Below are 18,529 nucleotides of genomic sequence, written 5' to 3'. Positions count from 1 at the left end.
TGCCATCCCATTGAAATATTTACCTACCATCACCAGTACCCCATTGAAAATTTTACCCACTGTTACTACCACCCCATTGCTGTCCTGAGTATGTAGTCCTTCCTCCCACAGCCTGCTAGCGTCCCACTCCGACAACCCAGCGGGGATCTTGGCCTCCACAGGGTACGGTGTGAACCCCAGCAGCCACTCCAACCTCATCAGCTCATATGGGGGTGCCTATGGTGTGCACTACATTGTGGGTTACCGAGGTCAGTATCCCAGCCACTACACTGGTGGTGGCGCGGCAGGGCAGGTCCCCCCCTCCGCGCCCAGGCCCGCCCCAGCACCATTGGCCCCCCGCGATCGCTCCTCCTCTGCTCCCAACGTATGCATCAACTTGGTCAACTCAAACATCCCCTCGGATGCTGCCTCCCTCGCTGAATTTGCTCACAGGATGGGCAGGAACTATAACCCCACCAGTCCAGGTTTGTGCTTCAGCCGTGCCTGCTTGCCGGGAACACTGTCAGCCAGGGTGGGGCTCCTAGGCAGGAAGGCAGGGGGTGGTACTGCTACTTCTACTGCTTCTACTTTTTTCTTCTCCTTTTTCTTCTTTTTCTTCTTTTATTTCTTCTTTTGCTTCTTTTTCTTCTTTTATTTCTTCTTCTTCTTCTTCTTCTTCTTCTTCTTCTTCTTTTTTCTTCTTCTTTTTCTTCTTCTTCTTCTTCTTCTTCTTCTTCTTCTTCTTCTTCTTCTTCTTCTTCTTCTTCTTCTTCTTCTTCTTCTTCTTCTTCTTCTTCTTCTTCTTCTTCTTCTTCTTCTTCTTCTTCTTCTTCTTCTTCTTCTTCTTCTTCTTCTTCTTCTTCTTCTTCTTCTTCTTCTTCTTCTTCTTCTTCTTCTTCTTCTTCTTCTTCTTCTTCTTCTTCTTCTTCTTCTACTACTACTACTACTACTACTACTACTACTACTACTACTACTACTTGGATTAACTGTACTATAATATTCAAACCTTCCTTTTTGGGGTTAGTATAAAGAGTTATAGTGCTCTTATTTCTACTACTACTACTACTACTACTACTACTACTACTACTACTACTACTACTACTACTACTACTACTACTACTACTACTACTACTACTACTACTACTGGGTTAATGGTTGTAACTTTTTCATGGGTTCTTTCTTACTGTTGGCAATTAGTGAAGGGTCGGGAGTCACAGAGAGGGACAAGATAAGACAGAATTAAAGTACAGAGAGATCTTGCATGGAGTTAATCATTGAAAGGCTTGAAATTAAGATCCATTTTTGTTGTGGGGGGAGGGGAGAAGAGCCATGACGTGTGTGTGTGTGTGTGTGTATGTATGACTGTGTGTATGCGTGTGTGTGTGTGTCGTAAACCATTTCTTCTACCTTTTCAATTAATGTTTATGTCGCATGAACTGACAAACCAAGTGCTGATCGATCAATTTTTCACTTCAATACACTTTTCAAGCTTTTAAGTAACTCACCCGTCACAAATCTCAGGCGTCTGTTGCAATAAGAATGCCTTTTTTCAATTCACATCCATTTATCAGCTGTGTTTTTCCTCCAGTTCCTCTTGGTATGTTTCTGAATGACTAAATTATCTCCAAGAATGTTTTATAAATCTGCCTGTTGAGTATTCTAGCCTGTATGTTCCCCTGTGCTAAGGTTGAAGTGTGTACATTGGTAGTTAGGACAAGGAAAAGACTAGAGAGAAAGGATAATAGAATAGGAATAAATATAGGATGGAATAAACTAGAGATAGAAGGAATAGTAGGATGAAAAGAAAGATAGAACATGGAATAAAATAAAGATAAAAAGGATAGAAAGGAAGATAAGATAGGGAATAAACTAAAGACAACGAATAATAGGAAGAAAGAAAAGGACATGGAATAAAATAAAGGAAAGGGATAAGGGATAGAAAGGAAGCTGTGTTGAATAGGAGAAATGGAGATGATGATAGGAACTGCATTGAAATAAGAGGAATAGGAAGTTTAAGGGATGCGGGTTGTGATGGTGATACAATAGGGCCTTGCAGGGATAGAAGGAGGTGATGCTGGTGATTGGGATAGGAGAGAGGGTGGGGGGGGAAGAGAGAGAGAGAGGGATCTAATGCATGTACTGTTTGTTCCTAAATTCACTAAGGTTAGGTTAGGGTAAGTTGGTGTTCCTTATTCACCAAAAGATCGTCTATGAATAATCCCAATAAACAAACTCTACTCTATATTAACTCCTGTGGTGCATTAGGTTAGGTTAGGTTGTGGAAATTTGTCATGAGGGAGAAGTACATATGACAGAAACTTTTTTGGGGGTAGAATTTACTTACTAGAATTTAGATGCAAATTATTTTAGCCTTCATTAAGTATTTACATTGTTTTGAATAGAGACTGACTGACTAGAATTTAGAAGAAAAATAACTGTAGCCTCTAGCCAACACTTAGCTTGTTTTCCATAGAGTTAGAGAGTCGTGTAAATAAAGTCGCATCACAATTGCTGCTTCCACACTGATTGCTTGCCGTCACGCAGCACACAGCGCACAGCAAGTGTCTGCTTTGCTTCCCACCAGCATTGCCTTCAGTCACTGCTGATGGGATGACCCGTGCATGCTCCTGTGTGTGTGTGTGCGTGTGTGTGCGTGTGGTGCTGTGTGTCGCTGTGTTGCCGGACAGGGCCAGACACCCCGGGCATGCTGCTGTGGTGGTGGCCAGGCTATGGTGTCCTGCAGGAGCCACACTCAGGTCACAGCTTCCCTTTGGTTCATTTTGACACAAAAGTCTTTACATTTTCAGGTGTTTAACTTGTAGATGTAATATTTTTCTTGTGTTGTGATTAACATTTTGCAATTAACTGTTAACTTGGTGACTCTGCCTAAAGTTCATGAGAGGACAAGATGTTTTGGTGCCATATCTGTAGATTTAAGCATTCTTTCTTTTAAGTTACACACACACACACATATCTTTTATTTATTTATACATTCATTTACTTTTTTTCTGAACTAATCTTACATTTGCAAGGTTGTGAAGGCAAAACACACACATAGAGTCACAGCACAAGACCTCAGCTCTGTACTGCACCTTGCAATGCTGAAGACTTGCCCTCACTGGCCTGGCTGGTGCAGGTGCAGTGGTGGTGCCTCAGCCCTCAGCAGTTTGTGACCACGTTATTGCCATCAAAACATTTTGGTATTTGGTCGTTATTCCTGATTTGATGAATACATGAAGAACATTTATTAATTCATTTCATTCATTTATCTAGCTGAAACTACACACTTATAATGGTGTTTTTGTGGTTTTAATGTCATATTTATAAGATTTCAATATTAACTTGAGAAACATTCCTTCAAGAGGCTCTACCTAAAGTTTTATTGGTTTATAAATGTGTTTTTGTGGTTTTAGTGCTGGGCTGGGTTAGTAAGATTTCCACATTACTAAAAGGAGAAAAGCAGAAGCTAGTTAATCATCTTTGTGGCCTTTGAAAATAATAATTGAGAGCAGAGCATTTCAAAGTATTGGTCACAGTCACACACTTGGTTATACTGTATCCTCAACACTGCATGCTGCCTCACCACTGCTCTTGGTGACAAAATGCTCTTACCATTCACCACTGTAGCACAAAAAAGTCATCAAAGGATCTTGTACGCTGAGTTTTATGATTAGACTGCTGGGATTTCTTCATAAGTCATTCCCACAATATTTAGTCTAGTTTGCTGATAGTTTTGCCTTTGTTGTCATTGTCATCAGTGTTTCTCTGAGGGCTGAGCACCACACCACTGCTGCAGCTGCCTACACATGCCCCATCAAGACACACCACAGTTTTATTTCATAGAAACAAGATTTTTTGCACAAATTTTCATGTTACGTTTTCTTTGTTCTGATTGTTGTCACTGTTTATTATGAACCACTAAATAGCTATAGCAGAGAGTTGGCCGACTGTTACTGTGGCGGCAAAGCATAAATGTTGCTAATTTGCATGTGCATGTCTCTCCATCCATGTGTTGGCGATGTTTGCCTGTCTGCACGCCCGTCACCACCATGCTGTGCTGTACGCTGCCGCATGGCGTGTCAAGACCTCCACTTCTTTGGCTCCTCCACCTTCTACAACATGCATGATGAGAGCAGGGTGGCCTACAGCCCCCTCACCCACAACGCCAACCTAGCCATGCACCCCGCAGGGTACCCTGGCACGGGGGTACTGGCCCCGCCCCCTCCCACCAGCCCCACCAGCAGCCCCACCCGGCCAGTGCAGGGGTCCCATTCAGCCCAGGCCTCTCCCACCAACACCCTGAAGGCGGTGCGGCCACGGGCACGCTCAGCTGATGAATCTGTCTCAGGCAAGAAGGTTAGTGCCTGTACATTGTGACTGTGTGTGTGTGTGTGTGTGTGTGTGGTTAGAGGCAGGTTTTGTTTGTGTTAGAGGTGTGTCTTGTAGTGAGAGTCTAGTGTTGGACATGGGTGTGTCTTTAGGAAGGTGTGACTCACTGAGGGTGGGTGTGGCTTGGAGCAGGCAGGCAGTCCACCAGCTTGTCAAAGACGAATGCAGCAACTATTCTAGCCTGGTTTGTGTTCAGTCAGTGAGTCAGGTAATCCATCTGCTGGCTGGTCCATCAGTCATGCAATAAGGGAACTTGTTCAGACTTGTTCAGTAAGTCAGTCAGGTGGTCTGTCAGTGATACAGACAAGTAATTAGTGAAGCTTTCAGTCTGTCAGCCAATCAGTCATGAAGCAAAGTAACTAGTTGCCTTATAAGATGGGAGTCAGGGAGTCAATCAGTCAATTAGTCAATCAGCCATAATTACTTAACTCTTATTGCTAAAGTCATCTTTTATGTACACATTGATGGCAGTTATAAGATAAGACAGAGAAGAAGCAAAAGAATTATTATTTTGTATCTGGTCTTTATTATAGAACAACTTAACATCGTAAAAAAAATATACACAACTTAAAAAGAAGCTATAAGAGACATGGTGAAAATATTATAGTCGTGAATGTGATAAAATGAATAAAAAAAAAGAACTTGCTAGACATTAAAAGAGTTTGCTAGACATACACTCAGTCGTTGAAGATAAAATGGAGAAAATATTGTAGTAGTGAATGTGAGAAATGAATGAATAAAAAAGAAAAATACTTGTTAGATATAAAAAGAGTTTGCTAGACATATATTCAGTCATTGAAGATAAGGCACACCCATCACCAAACACCCTCACCCATTCCTCCCTTCTCCAGGTGCGGCAGTCCTCCAAAGATACGGTGGAGGACTGGGAAATCCCCGTAGATGAAATCCTAATTGGTTCTCGCATTGGGTCAGGCTCCTTTGGGACGGTCTACCGGGGACACTGGCACGGTCCGGTGGCGGTCAAAACTCTCAACGTGCGGGACCCAACACCAGCGCAGTACTCAGCGTTCAAAAATGAAGTGTCAGTCCTTAAGAAAACAAGGTGAGGTGTTGTGGTGGTGGTGGTGATGGTGGTGATGGTTGGTTAGTTCGTTGGTTGGAGGTGGTGGTGGTGGTGATGGTGATGGTGGTTGGTTAGTTCGTTGGTTGGTGGTGGTGGTGGTGGTGGTGGTGGTGATGGTGATGGTGATGGTGGTGATGGTTGGTTAGTTCGTTGGTTGGTGGTGGTGGTGGTGGTGGTGGTGGTGGTGGTAGTTGGTTAGTTCATTGGTTGGTGGTGGTGGTGGTGGTGATAGTGTTGGTGGTTGGTTAATTTGTTGGTTGGTGGTGGTGGTGGTGGTGGTGATGGTGATGGTGGTTGGTGGTGGTGGTGGTGGTGATGGTGGTGATGGTTGGTTAGTTCGTTGGTTGTTGTTGTTGGTGATGGTGTTTTTTTTTTTTTTTTTTTTTTTTCCTTTCGGTAAGGCCTATAGTGCCTGCAGGCACACTTGAAGAGTGTATGGGAAGCGCTGTTCAGCTTCCGCCCATTAGTGGCGCAGGCAATTTTATTTATAGCGGTACCCATATTAGGGCCAATATCCCCACCCAAGCTCATCTTGAGTGTAACCACCTAGAACCTGGGTATCATGGTGACATGTAGGTAACTTTAAACCACTCAACAAATGGCAAAGTGTTTTAAGGTTGTACGTGGTTGGATTCAAACCTACGCGTGGACGTCTGCCCGATCCCACCACCACCACCTTATCCACCATGCCACCGCCTCCCTATATGGTGGTGGTTGGTTAGTTTGTTGCTTGGTGGTGGTGGTGATGGTTGGTTAGTTCGTTGGTTGGTGGTGATGGTGATGGTGGTGGTTGTTGGTTAGTTCGTTGGTTGGTGGTGGTGGTGGTGGTTGGTTAATTTGTTGGTTGGTGGTGGTGGTGGTGGTGGTGGTGGTGGTGGTGGTTGGTTAGTTCGTTGGTTGGTGGTGGTGGTGGCGGTGATGGTGATGGTGATGGTGGTGGTGGTGGTGGTGGTGGTGGTGGTGGTGGTGGTGGTGGTGGTGGTGGTTGTTGGTTAGTTTGTTGGTTGGTGGTGGTGGTTGGTTGGTTAGTTCGTTGGTTGGTGGTGGTGGTGGTTGGTTAGTTCGTTGGTTGGTGATGGTGGTGGTGGTGATGGTGGTTGGTGGTGGTGGTGATGGTTGGTTAGTTCATTGGTTAGTGGTGGTGGTGGTGGTGGTGATGGTTGGTTAGTTCGTTGGTGGTAGTGGTGGTGGTGATGGTTGGTTAGTTAGTTCGTTGGTTGGTGGTGGTGGTGCTGTTTTTTTTTTTTTTTTTTTTTAATTTATTTTTTAATTTATTTTTTTTACTTTTTAATTAATTAATTTATTTTGTTTATTTATTTATCTTTTTTCTGGAACAGGGGAAGCTGGCCAAGGGCAACAAAAAATTCAAGAAAAGGCCCACTTGATTGCCAGTTCCCTAAAAGATCAAGAAAGTAAAAAATCTGGGACAAATATCTTTTAACTTTTTATTTACTTACTTTTATTTACTTATTTATTTTACTTATTGATTTTTTTTTTTTTGCAGGGTTATGTTTTGTATTGTATTTTTCTATTTTTTATTATTTTTTTGTGAGTGACTGGTAAATATTTGTTTTTTTTTTTTTTTTTCATTATTTATTTATTCTCTTTTAATGCCGTCGTTTCTTGTTAACACTACCAAATGTGTGTGTGTGTGTGTGTGTGTGTGTGTGTGTGTGTGTGTGTGTGTGTGTGTGTGTGTGTGTTCAAGATTTAATTCCCATCTTTTCCTCTTTTAATTGGGTGACATGGTAAGTATTTGTGTGTGTGCTTGTGTGTATACTCCTACTTACTGAGCGTGTGCGTGTGTGTGAGAGTTGATGCGCATGAGTGTATATTAGGAAAACCACTGAAAAAACAGAAGAAACGGCACTTGGTTCTAATTCAGCGTTGGCATTGCAGGCATGTAAATATTCTGCTATTTATGGGGTGTGTGAAGACTCAGCAGCTGGCCATCGTGACCCAGTGGTGTGAGGGATCCAGCCTCTACAAACACCTCCACGTGCAGGAGACCAAATTTGAGCTTATGCGAATTACAGACATAGCGCGGCAAACCTCTCAAGGCATGGAGTAAGTATTGGGGTGCCCTTCTTCTTCTTCTTCTTCTTCTTCTTCTTCTTCTTCTTCTTCTTCTTCTTCTTCTTCTTCTTCTTCTTCTTCTTCTTCTTCTTCTTCTTCTTCTTCTTCTTCTTCTTCTTCTTCTTCTTCTTCTTCTTCTTCTTCTTCTTCTTCTTCTTCTTCTTCTTCTTCTTCTTCTTCTTCTTCTTCTTCTTCTTCTTCTTCTTCTTCTTCTTCTTCTTCTTCTTCTTCTTCTTCTTCTTCTTCTTCTTCTTCTTCTTCTTCTTCTTCTTCTTCTTCTTCTTCTTCTTCTTCTTCTTCTTCTTCTTCTTCTTCTTCTTCTTCTTCTTTTCTTCTTCTTCTTCTTCTTCTTCTTCTTCTTCTTCTTCTTCTTCTTCTACTTCTTCTTCTTCTTCTTCTTCTTCTTCTTCTTCTTCTTCTTCTTCTTCTTCTTCTTCTTCTTCTTCTTCTTCTTTTTTTTTTTTCCTACATGCAAGCCATCAATACTTCTCTCTGTCTCCCTCTCTCCTATAGTCTTTTTTTATTTCCCATTCTCTGCCCATCAGCAAAGTATTAATATTTCTGCCATTTCTCCTCTATAGGTTAAATTATTGATCATCCTCAACCCACCAGCAAAACCTCAATATTTCTCCTATATCTCCTGTATAGACTAATATATTCCCATTCTCCCGTTCCCTACTTATAAACAAAACATTGATATTTTTCCTATTTCTCCTGTATAGACTAATATATTTCCGTTTTCTACCTACCAGCGAAACATTGATATTTTCCCCCATATCTCCTCTATAGACTGATGTACTTTCTTCCTCTCTCTCTCTCTTCCCGTAACTTCAAAATTTCACCTTTATTTATTTATTTTTTTATTTATTTATTTTTTTTTTTTTTTCTATCCCACGAATTTTTTTATTTATTTATTTATTTATTTATTTGTTTTTTTTTTTTTTTTATTAGGAGAGAAAGCCAGCCAAGGGCAACACAATGTAAAAAAAAGGCCCACAATACCCATAACTGTGAAATTTCTCCCATTTTTTTCACCTTAGATTAAATTAAACTTGTCATTTCCTATCCACCAACCAAACAAATTTTTCTCCCTTTTTCTCCACCTAACCTAACCAAACCTATCCACCAACCAAACAAATATTCCTCCCTTTTTCTCCACCTAACCCAACCCAGCCTAACCTAACTTATTTTCTATTCTCCATCCAATAGCAAAGCATTAATAAATATTCCTCCCACATTTCCCCAGCATGGACTGATATACTCTCTCAGACCTGCTCGGGAACTGGCATTTAAGTGGGCCTTTTTGTTTATTTTTGTTGCTCTTGGCCAGATTTCCTCTCTTGCATTAAAAAAAAAAAATAATAATAACTTCCATTCCCTAGCATGGACTGATTTACTCTCTCAGACCTGCTTGGGGACTGACATCTAAATGGGCCTCTTTTTTTTTTTTTTTTTTTTTTTTTTTTTTTTTTTTTTTTTTCATGCCCTTGGCCAGATTTCCCCTGTAACAGAAATTAAAAACACCTTCCATTCCCCACCATAGATTAATTTCCATACCGTCCCTCTCTTTCAGTTATCTCCACGCCAAGAACATTATCCATCGAGACCTCAAGTCCAACAATATATTCCTTCACGACGACTACACTGTCAAGATTGGAGACTTTGGGCTGGCCACTGTCAAGGTAAGGTTCGGTGACGGTGTGTTTCTCGGTGTCTCCTTTCAACTGGTGGTCCTTATTTGTGACTTTCGTCTGTCTTAGCTGTCTTTATTTGTGTGAAGTTGTGACTCATGTTTGCAATAATCTATGAAGTCTGTTCTAGATGTGGCAGATTCCAGAATTCCCAGGAGTGCAGTGTTACCATTTCGACCACCAATTATCAGATTAAAATTGTCTCCCTACCTGCCTATCCACAAGCCCCTCTCTCTCTCTCTCTCTCTCTCTCTCTCTCTCTCTCTCTCTCTCTCTCTCTCTCTCTCTCTCTCTCTCTCTCTCTCTCTCTCTCTCTCTCTCTCTCTCTCTCTCTCTCTCTCTCTCTCTCTCTAAAAAAAAATTAAAAAGGTACCGAAGACAGGAGATGCAGATTTCACATTCACACTTATTCACACCACTCATGTTGTACCATCTATGTCTACTTGTATTATGTGATTATTGTACATTAAAAAGGCAATAAATTTACTTACTTATTTACTTACTTACCCATGCACTCAGCTATTGAAAGAGAAGAGAAGGTACTGACATCAATGTATATTCAGCCACACAGCTCGACTTCCCAGCCTTTCAAAACTAACCCACTGAGTTTTTCTTTTCTCTATAGTGGCAGGTGGATAGAGAACAGTCAGAGGGGAGGCACATCCAGAAGACTAAATATTTACTTTCATTCACCACTAACCTAACCTAACCTTACCTTACCAGTATGAATGATTTACTACTCTTCTCTTCAAGGTAGCAGGTGGATAGACAAGTAGATCCAAGACTTGATATTTAGGTACTTTCATTCCCCCATAACTTAACCTAACCAAACCTGACCTAACTAACCTACCAATCCTCTCTTCAGGGTGGCAGATGGATAGAGAAGAATCAAGAAGGCAAGCAGGCAGATCTAAAACACAATATTTACTCTCATTCACCCCAAAAACCCAACCCAACCCAACTTAACCTAACCTAATCTGACCTAACCTAACAAACTTACGAATTTACTTTTCCAGGGCGGCAGGTGGATACAGGAGAGTCAGGGGGGCCGACAAATCCAGCAGCCATCAGGATCAATACTCTGGATGGCCCCTGAGGTGATCCGCATGCAGGATGAGAACCCCTACACCTCCCAAAGTGATGTGTATGCGTTTGGTATTGTCCTGTATGAGCTGTTCTCCGGGTGTCTCCCTTACTCACACATCAACAACAAGGACCAGGTGAGGGGCTCTGGAACTCCCTATCAGGCCCAGACATTCACACACACACACACACACACACACTTTCTTCTATCTCTTATTGCTATTCTGTCCATCTCTCCAATGCAAAGAGTTAACCAGTACTCTCAATCATTCACCCCTTTCTCTGGCACACTCTCACACCTATAATGTATAAATCTAGTTATTTATTCTTAACTCATAGGGCATAAATTTCATTACTCATTCTTTATTGATAATGCATAAATCTCGTTACTCATTCTTCACTCATAGTACATAAATCTTGTTACTAATTCTTTCTTTCAATATATAAATCTTGCTACTTATCCCTCCCTCCGTCCCTCCCTACCTCCTCAGATCCTGTTTATGGTGGGGCGGGGTTACCTGCGGCCAGACACCACCCACCTTCGCTCCGACATGCCCAAGCCCATTCGTCGCCTTTATGAAGACTGCATCAAGTACAACAGAGATGATCGGCCTCTATTTCCTCAGGTCAGTGTCTGTCTGTCTGTCTGTCTGTGTGGTCAATGCCTCACATAAATTATTCTTTGTGTTTTTTCTTATTGTTCTTAATGTTTGTGTTTTTGTTCCATTTGTTCTTGTTTCAGTTTTTTTTTGTATTTTTCAACCCCTTTAGTACCATGGTGCATTTCCATATTCATTCTGTTTACCATTTGGTGATTTTATACAGCTTCAGAAACTTATGTGGGGGATTTAAGTAGCAAAGACTGTGGCCATTAATCTTTTGACCTTCATAGACTCTTCCTAATGTAAATAAAGTGTTTTAATGGTACACAAATCTCAAGGTAAAAATGTGCCCCAGTACTGAAGGGGTTAAAGAAGGTATATGCTGTATCACGAGCTGTCCTTTGTGTTCTCTTGTGTTGGTTTAGTGTTTTTGTTTTGTCGTCTGTCATATTTTTATTTGTTTTTGTTACTTATTTATTTTTTTTTAGGCATATTCTGTATTTTTTTTATTTGGCAGTCTTGAGTAAAAAAGAGCCAAGTACAATAGATGAACTGGTAAAATAAATAAGGTAAATCAGTGAAGGAATCAAAATAAGATAAATGTTTAAAAATTGGTAGGAAAAGAATGAAAGAAAGAGAAAAAAATACTAAAAATAAAACACACACACACACACACACACACACACACACACACACACACACACACACACACACACACACACACACACACACTAAAAAAAAAAAAAAAAAAAACACAGACAAACCCCTTTAAAAACAACAAAATGCCACAAACCCTTATGAAAAAAAAAAAAAAACACACACACACACACACACACCACACCACACCACAACACAACACAACACACCACACCACACCACACCACACCACACCACAAACATTCTAATCTGTCTGATCTCCCTGCAACAGATCCTGGCCAACATTGAGTCTTTGGTGCGTTCTCTACCCAAGATCCACCGTTCCGCCAGCGAGCCCACCCTCACCCGTACCCAACTCAACACAGATGATATGATGTACCTCTGTGCCTCACCCAAGACGCCCATCAACTCTGGGGCATTTCTCTTCTCCACTGCTGGCAATATTTAGGCAGGCAGGATCGGAGATAGAGAGAGTGAGAGAGTGAGAGTGAGTCAGGAATCTGTTTTAAGTCCTCTCTCCTTCCTTCCTTTCTTCCTTCTTTCCCCTGTTCCCTGTTTCTTCCTTCTTCTTCCGTCTTCTTCTTTTCCTCTGTCTCCTTTCTTGTCCGTCTCCTCCTCCTCCTCCTCCTCCTCCTCCTCCTCCTCCTCCTCCTCCTCCTCCTCCTCCTCCTCCTCCTCCTCCTCCTCTTCTCCATAAAAAAGTATTCCATTTAGAGCGACCTATTCATGATTTCCGACACCCATCCCATCCCATCCCATCCCATTTCCCATCCTTTCCCATCAATTGAACTGGAGCCAGAACCTTTTTTTCCATCCCCCATCTCCTTCCCTTTCTTTTTTTTCCGTCCCTTCGTTCTCCCGTTCTCTTTTCCTCGTTATCGATCTGTTTCTGTTGTTTTTTTTTTGTTTTTTTTTTTTGTTTTTTTTTTACCTGCCCCATCTCATCTGCTGGGGCTCCTGTTGTCGTCTTGATTGTAGCCACAAGATCCAGTCCACCTCGATTCTCGCCACCACAGGAACACTTGCATCACCAGGTCCTTGCTAAGCCACCTCCTCCCTCAGTTCAATCACCATCAGCGCTGTTTGTCGTCCACCCACAGCAGTGTAACTCAATCTGACACCTCTGCTTGGCTCACAGCGAATGGATGCGCTGTCTTGCCAAGTGAGTGAAAGGCTGGTGTATTACATCAGAAGTTAAGGAAGTTATTGGGCGTTCTTGCAGTCCTGGCAGTCAGTCTTACCCCGTCTTACCCCTCCCTGAGCTCTGTCCCTCCTTGTGTCAGTTGAGCCGACATGCTGCCTGGCCCCGGGCTGTGAGTGAAGTCTGCGTTTGTCATGTTTCATTTTTTTCGTTGCTCAAATCTTTGTAGTCGCATTGGACAAACATTGACGTGAGGTTCTGTTGCAGGTCTCGATGTGTTTTTTTTTTATTAATAATGATAATATTTTTGTTATTATTATTATTATTATTATTATTTAATTATGATTTAATTATTATTATTATTATTATTATATAATTATTATTATTATTTTTAACTTGCCTGGCTGCTGCTGCTGCTGCCATTGCTGGTGTGTGTGTGTGTGTGTGTGTGTGTGTGTGTGTGTGTGTGTGTGTGTGTGTGTGTGTGTGTGTGTGTGTGTGTGTGTGTGCTGATATGAGTGTGTGTGTGTGTATGTATGTGTGTGTTAAGACTGCAGCATCACGCCACCACCACATTCTGACATTGTCTCTGTACTTGTCATTTTATTGTAAATATGTTTTATATTTTTGTTAGTACATGTCCTGCTCCCCTGAGGGAGTGTTGTGCCACTCTCCCCAATTGTTTGCGTTGGTGTGAGGAGTGAGAGCCTTGAGCCTCAGCCTCGCCGGGCGGCGGGGCGGGGCGGGGCGGGCGCCTGGCGACCTTTGCCGTGTAAAGACGGTGACTTGTGGCGCGACAGTGAGTGTTCGGTTTGGCCCACGCAGCACAAATAGGTTGTAAGTTACACTAAGCATTTAGCAGCCCATCCCTCCTCTTACTGCAACATTCCATTTATTGATTTGACAGGTACTGTCACTGATCTCTTGTGCTGTTGTTATGGCTTCAAAATCTATTTTTATCTACTTTAATATTGACATTTTTTCAATGAAGACTGCAACAGAATTTTTCCTGGAGAGTGTGTCATGATTGGCTTGTTTACACCTGAAGGCAAGACTGTGTCAGTGAAGCTGTTGATGTAAACACCTCATGGCTTTAGTAGGCAAACATGCATTTGGTACTGAACTGACCTTCAAATTCTGTGGAAACACCACCAGCAAGCAGTGCGGCGGCGCGCTTGCCTGGCAGCAGCCCGGTGCTGGCCCAGTGCTGGTCCAGCGTCGGGCCGGGCAGTGCCAGGCCGCCGCCGCACACCCTCAGGACCTGAGGCGCCCACACAAGGCCGTGTGGTGGCGAGGCGGCTGGGAGGCAGCAGGGAGGCCACCAGGCCCTTCCCCCTCCCCCCTGCTCCGGACCCCTCAGTCCGTGTACAGACTTCACATTCAGTGATACTGTAGTGCAGTCATCCCATGTTCCATTACCACATTGTTTTATCATCATCAAAATGTTACTCTGTATCAGCTTTAATCATTTTAAAATAAAAGACGAGCTTCCTCGTACCTTCTCATTGTCCCGCCAGGTGTTGTGTTGTGTGGTGGTAGAGGGAGGCACCGTCCCACCTGCATTGTGAACCCCCACCCTAGGGCTGTGTGGTGTGGCCCCAGTGACTGGGCCAGCACTGCCAGGTAGACTGCTCACTGGCACAGGCTGGGCTGGCCAGCGGCTCTGCAGGAGGGTGAGGTGAGTGCTGTGGTGCCTACCGGGGTGTAGGCGGTAGTCTGGTTGCAGTTTTGTCACTGGAAACACTCTTACTCATCACAACACAACAAAGAAGGTCCACATCAGCATACAGTTTGGCAATGTGTAATCAACAACATTTATAATCTTTGAGGATAATAATTCAATTTTGTTTTATAGCAAATGGATATGTGTGGCACAAATATGTACAAAACTTATATAGTACATGACAGTGTTATATAGTGTGGCTTAGTTTTTGTGAGTGAGTGAGAGACAAAGTAAAGGGGTGAGGTGAGGGGAGGTGGGGATGTTTACAAAGACAGGTGGGAATGATCATAGAATTGAGCAATGAGCAATGCCTTCCATTATATAATATGATACAGTTTTTGAGTGAGTTAGAGAGGTAAAGGGCTGACGTGTGGCCAGGTGCGGTGGGGATGATCATGAAGACCTGCAGAAACCCTAAAAGCTTCACAAAGTCAAGACCACCAATTCTGCTATAAGGCTTCACTATTTATATCACTGCCTGTAACTGTCACGTAGTACTCAGCCCTCTCAAGCCCCCTCCTTGCCTGTAGAGAAGCACCACTGGGACCTGTTGCGTAAAAGTAAGGTGCATTTTAAAACCCGCCTGAAGTTGCATCGTCAAGCATTTGTATGATGACGGTTGACTGTGTTTTCATTGTCATCCGGCTCATGCTTAGCTTAGTACAGATTTCAAGAGGATTTTAAAGAACAAGAGTATTGAATTTCATCACTCAACACTCGTATTGTTTTTACCATCAATTGGCTTATTTACAAGAGTTTTCAATCAGTTTTAAGTAGCAAAACTATGAAGTCATGTTGCATTTCACTGCACAACACTATGGTAATGTTTTTATGAGAGTTTGTTAGGATTTTCAGTCAATTTTAAACAAGACCATTAGATCACTGTTATTTGAATTTCTTTGCACAACTTACTATACTATTATATTTACTTTCAACTGACTTATTCAGGGAAGTGTACAAGAGTTTTAATCAGTTTTAAACAACAGATTATTTAGTTAGTTAGTTATTTAGTTAGAAGTAATGCATGAAATATTTATAAGCATGTGCTACGGTACGGAGAAATACTAGAGTGGGTGTAGAATGAGTAAAGATGTCTTGGAGTGGCTTGAAATATTTAAAAAAAAAAGATGTAATAAATAGCTGTGAAAGGGCTTGACATCATAACTCAGCCAAGACACATCATCATAACTTCCTTTTTTCATGTAGTAAGGCCACCAAAAACAACAAACAACAAAAAACCATTGAAAGAAAAGAAAAAGGTCCCACTGAGTTGAAAACTTTAGTCAATACTTAAGAGTGTCTTGAAACTAGACTTCCTGAATACCACATCCTAGAAATCAAATGCTTGACTGGGTAAAGACAAAGTTGATCCTTTTTCAAACTGAGGGCTTCATTCACCCAGAAAATAACCAGGGAACACAAGTGACCTTGCAAGCCAGGAGATCCCACTAAGATGCAGAGAGCCAGCCAACCAGCCAGGCCAGCTATTGCCTTAATCCCACTCAGTCCTTGGGTTAGGTTGTGTAGAGTGGCTCCGGTAGGTTCAGGAATGCTGATACTATACATTCCCTGGTGCACAGGTAGGCAGTACAGCCTTGGTACTCTGACCTTGGTGCTCTGACCTTATGGCTTCACAGTACTCCAGCTACTGTGTGACTGTAGTGCTGACTTGTGACCTGTGCTGGGGTTTGCTGCCTACTTCAGTGTATTAGTAGGAAGATTTCTTGGTGATTCATCTGGGATTGATATCCACACTTAAAGTTAACTTAATCTAACCCAAATTATTATAAGAAAAATTCATTTTACTTTTTTTTTATTCATTTTATTTATTTATTTATTATTTTTTTTTCATTTATTTATTATTTTTTTTGAGGAAGTAATCTAATTAGATGGAATGCTTAGCCTGGAGAAATGCTGGTACTATTTATATGTGGGATAGAATCTCTAGAACAGTAAATCACTTTTGTTGCTTCCTGTTCACACATCATGACTGACTGACTGACTGATTAATTTAAAAACTGCTGATCTTCTTCAAAGACTTCATCATTTCATCATGAGAGAGAGAGAGAGAGAGAGGTAGAGGTAGAGGTAGTGGTAGTTAGCTACACCTAAGGAATGATATATTTGCTAACTAGATTAAACAGTAAATTTTTTTTATAGTGAGTGGTACAAATACTGTGTGTGTGTGTGTGTGTGTGTGTGTGTGTGTGTGTGTGTGTCGTATCAGCAACTTAAATGGTCATCAGCTTCGCCTATAAATGGATATAGCTTGTATTCTATATATGGATTCCTTTTATAGATTTTGTAGCTCCAGTCAGTCTCCTTCCCACACTACCAGTACGTCCCTTGGTATTGCAGCAGCTTCCGTATAGGTGAGGGGGGAGTAAAAAACAAGATGAAAGATTATGACAGTGAAGAATGATAAAATACCAGAACTTGTGAACTGAAATGAAGTAATGTGTGTATGATTAATAGAAAAAATGTACAACTGATAAGGCTTGCGGAGTTAGTAATGTATTTGTTTATCTATTTATTTTTAATGTTGTTTATTTTCATCTTTTTCTATTTACTTTTTTTTCTTTTTCATGGAATAAACACTGTGACCTCGTGTGTGTGTGTGTGTGTGTGTGTGTGTGTCGTCTTTTCTCAGTTCAAGGCAGTGATTAGCTGAGTCAGGGCAGTGAGTGTGGGTGTGAAGAGTGACTGAAGACTGACACATGAGGTGCTATATGTAGTTCGCTGACGTGCGTGACTTGATCTTCTCAGCTGTTTTTAGATGGCTGGAGTGAACTTGCTTTGTGTCCGATTAAGGAAAACAAGAAAAGGTGAGAAAGAAAGAAGATAACAGGCTAGCTTCTCCTTAAACAAAGACAGGGTAGGTATATCCATCAACTAGAATATGACGTGTTTCTGCTAATGCTTGTTTCTAGATTGCTGAAATGAGAGAGAGAGAGAGAGAGAGAGAGAGAGAGAGAGAGAGAGACGAATAGGTAAATAAAAACAAATTAAATAGATAATGCAAAAAGGTAATACACAAGTAAGGTTGACTTGTGATATTCTCGTGTGTAGCCTTGCCAAAACTGTCAAAACTTCGCCACTGATTCACCTTGTCTTCATTAATCGGCCAAATAATTACCACCAATGGATCGCCAAGTTTGAAGCACGTAATGGAGCTGTGTTGTGCTTCATCCGCGGTCATGTGTGTGATGCTTGCAGGGTACACTTACTCAGGAAAGGCTGTTAAGGTGTGGGTATACAGTAAGACCTTTCTCTTATTATTAATCCCTTCAGTATTGGGACACAATTTTATGTACGATTAGACCATTTTATTGACATTAGGAAGGGTCTATGGTGGTCAGAAGATTAATGGCCATAGTCTTCACTGTTTTAATCCCCATTAGTTTCTGGAGCTGTATAAAATTACCAAATAGTAACCAGAATGAATGTGGAAATACGTCAAGGTACTCAAGCGGTGAAGTTACATCGCTCGCAACAGAAGGTCTCAAGATGATGTTAATGGCAGGACACAGTGTGAACGAGGATGGCGTGTGTGTGTGTGTGTGTGTGAGGAACCTGTTAGAGTGACTGAAAGACAGGTTGGGTGGAGTGGTGGAGGCATGTGTCGAGTGCAGGAGTGGAGTGTAGAGTATGTGGACAGGGAGGCTCGAATGTCTTGGTCAGCCTTGAGGTGTTGCAGAGAGTGGGCGGCTGCACAGATTACGCGGGATTAATTAGTAGGCAGTCATTGGTGTACCAAGTGACAAATAGATTGAGGTGCTGAAGATTCAACACCACCACCACCAGCACCTTCAGGAACACACAACCACAATACCACAAACTTAAACTTCTCCCCTCCCCCCATCCGCTACGTTCAGCAGCCTGCCGAGTCACCTGTCAATAGATGATTCGTGGAATTTGCCTCATAAAGCAATGGTGCATTGATCCCCGCACCAAGCAGCAGTGAGGCGTGTTCACAGTCAGGAGACAAATCTCGAGAGACGATTTCACGTATTGCAGTGAATACTTCACCAGTAGCGTTGCCTGCGTGGTCCCGGTGTGTTGTTCTGTCAGGCTATGGTAGGGAGGGCATGAAAAGTAGGTGGA

The 18,529-nt window shown here is 42.0% G+C and overlaps 1 protein-coding gene across 5 annotated transcripts in view; it reads left to right on the top strand.

The window, feature by feature from the left end:
* LOC123502019 (raf homolog serine/threonine-protein kinase Raf-like) overlaps positions 1-14,193 on the top strand; it is a 24,479-nt gene extending 10,286 nt beyond the window's left edge. Inside the window, exons 7-14 of one of the 5 annotated variants that reach the window (XM_045251169.1) lie at positions 112-464; positions 4,169-4,335; positions 5,220-5,431; positions 7,352-7,519; positions 9,102-9,210; positions 10,236-10,439; positions 10,794-10,928; positions 11,833-14,193. In XM_045251169.1, the coding sequence (XP_045107104.1) occupies positions 112-464; positions 4,169-4,335; positions 5,220-5,431; positions 7,352-7,519; positions 9,102-9,210; positions 10,236-10,439; positions 10,794-10,928; positions 11,833-12,009 (1,525 nt within the window). In that variant the 3' untranslated portion in view covers positions 12,010-14,193. Of the gene's footprint in view, positions 1-96; positions 465-4,063; positions 4,336-5,219; positions 5,432-7,351; positions 7,520-9,101; positions 9,211-10,235; positions 10,440-10,793; positions 10,929-11,832 lie in introns of all 5 variants that reach the window. The other 4 variants (XM_045251166.1, XM_045251170.1, XM_045251167.1 and 1 more) reach the window with 4 other exon arrangements.
* The last annotated feature ends 4,336 nt before the right edge of the window (positions 14,194-18,529 follow it).

This window comes from Portunus trituberculatus, chromosome 10 (assembly GCF_017591435.1).
Source record: "Portunus trituberculatus isolate SZX2019 chromosome 10, ASM1759143v1, whole genome shotgun sequence".
Classification (NCBI taxonomy): domain Eukaryota; kingdom Metazoa; phylum Arthropoda; class Malacostraca; order Decapoda; family Portunidae; genus Portunus; species Portunus trituberculatus.
The sequence above is the reverse complement of the archived record's forward strand: the minus strand, read 5'-3'. Positions and strand labels throughout refer to the sequence as shown.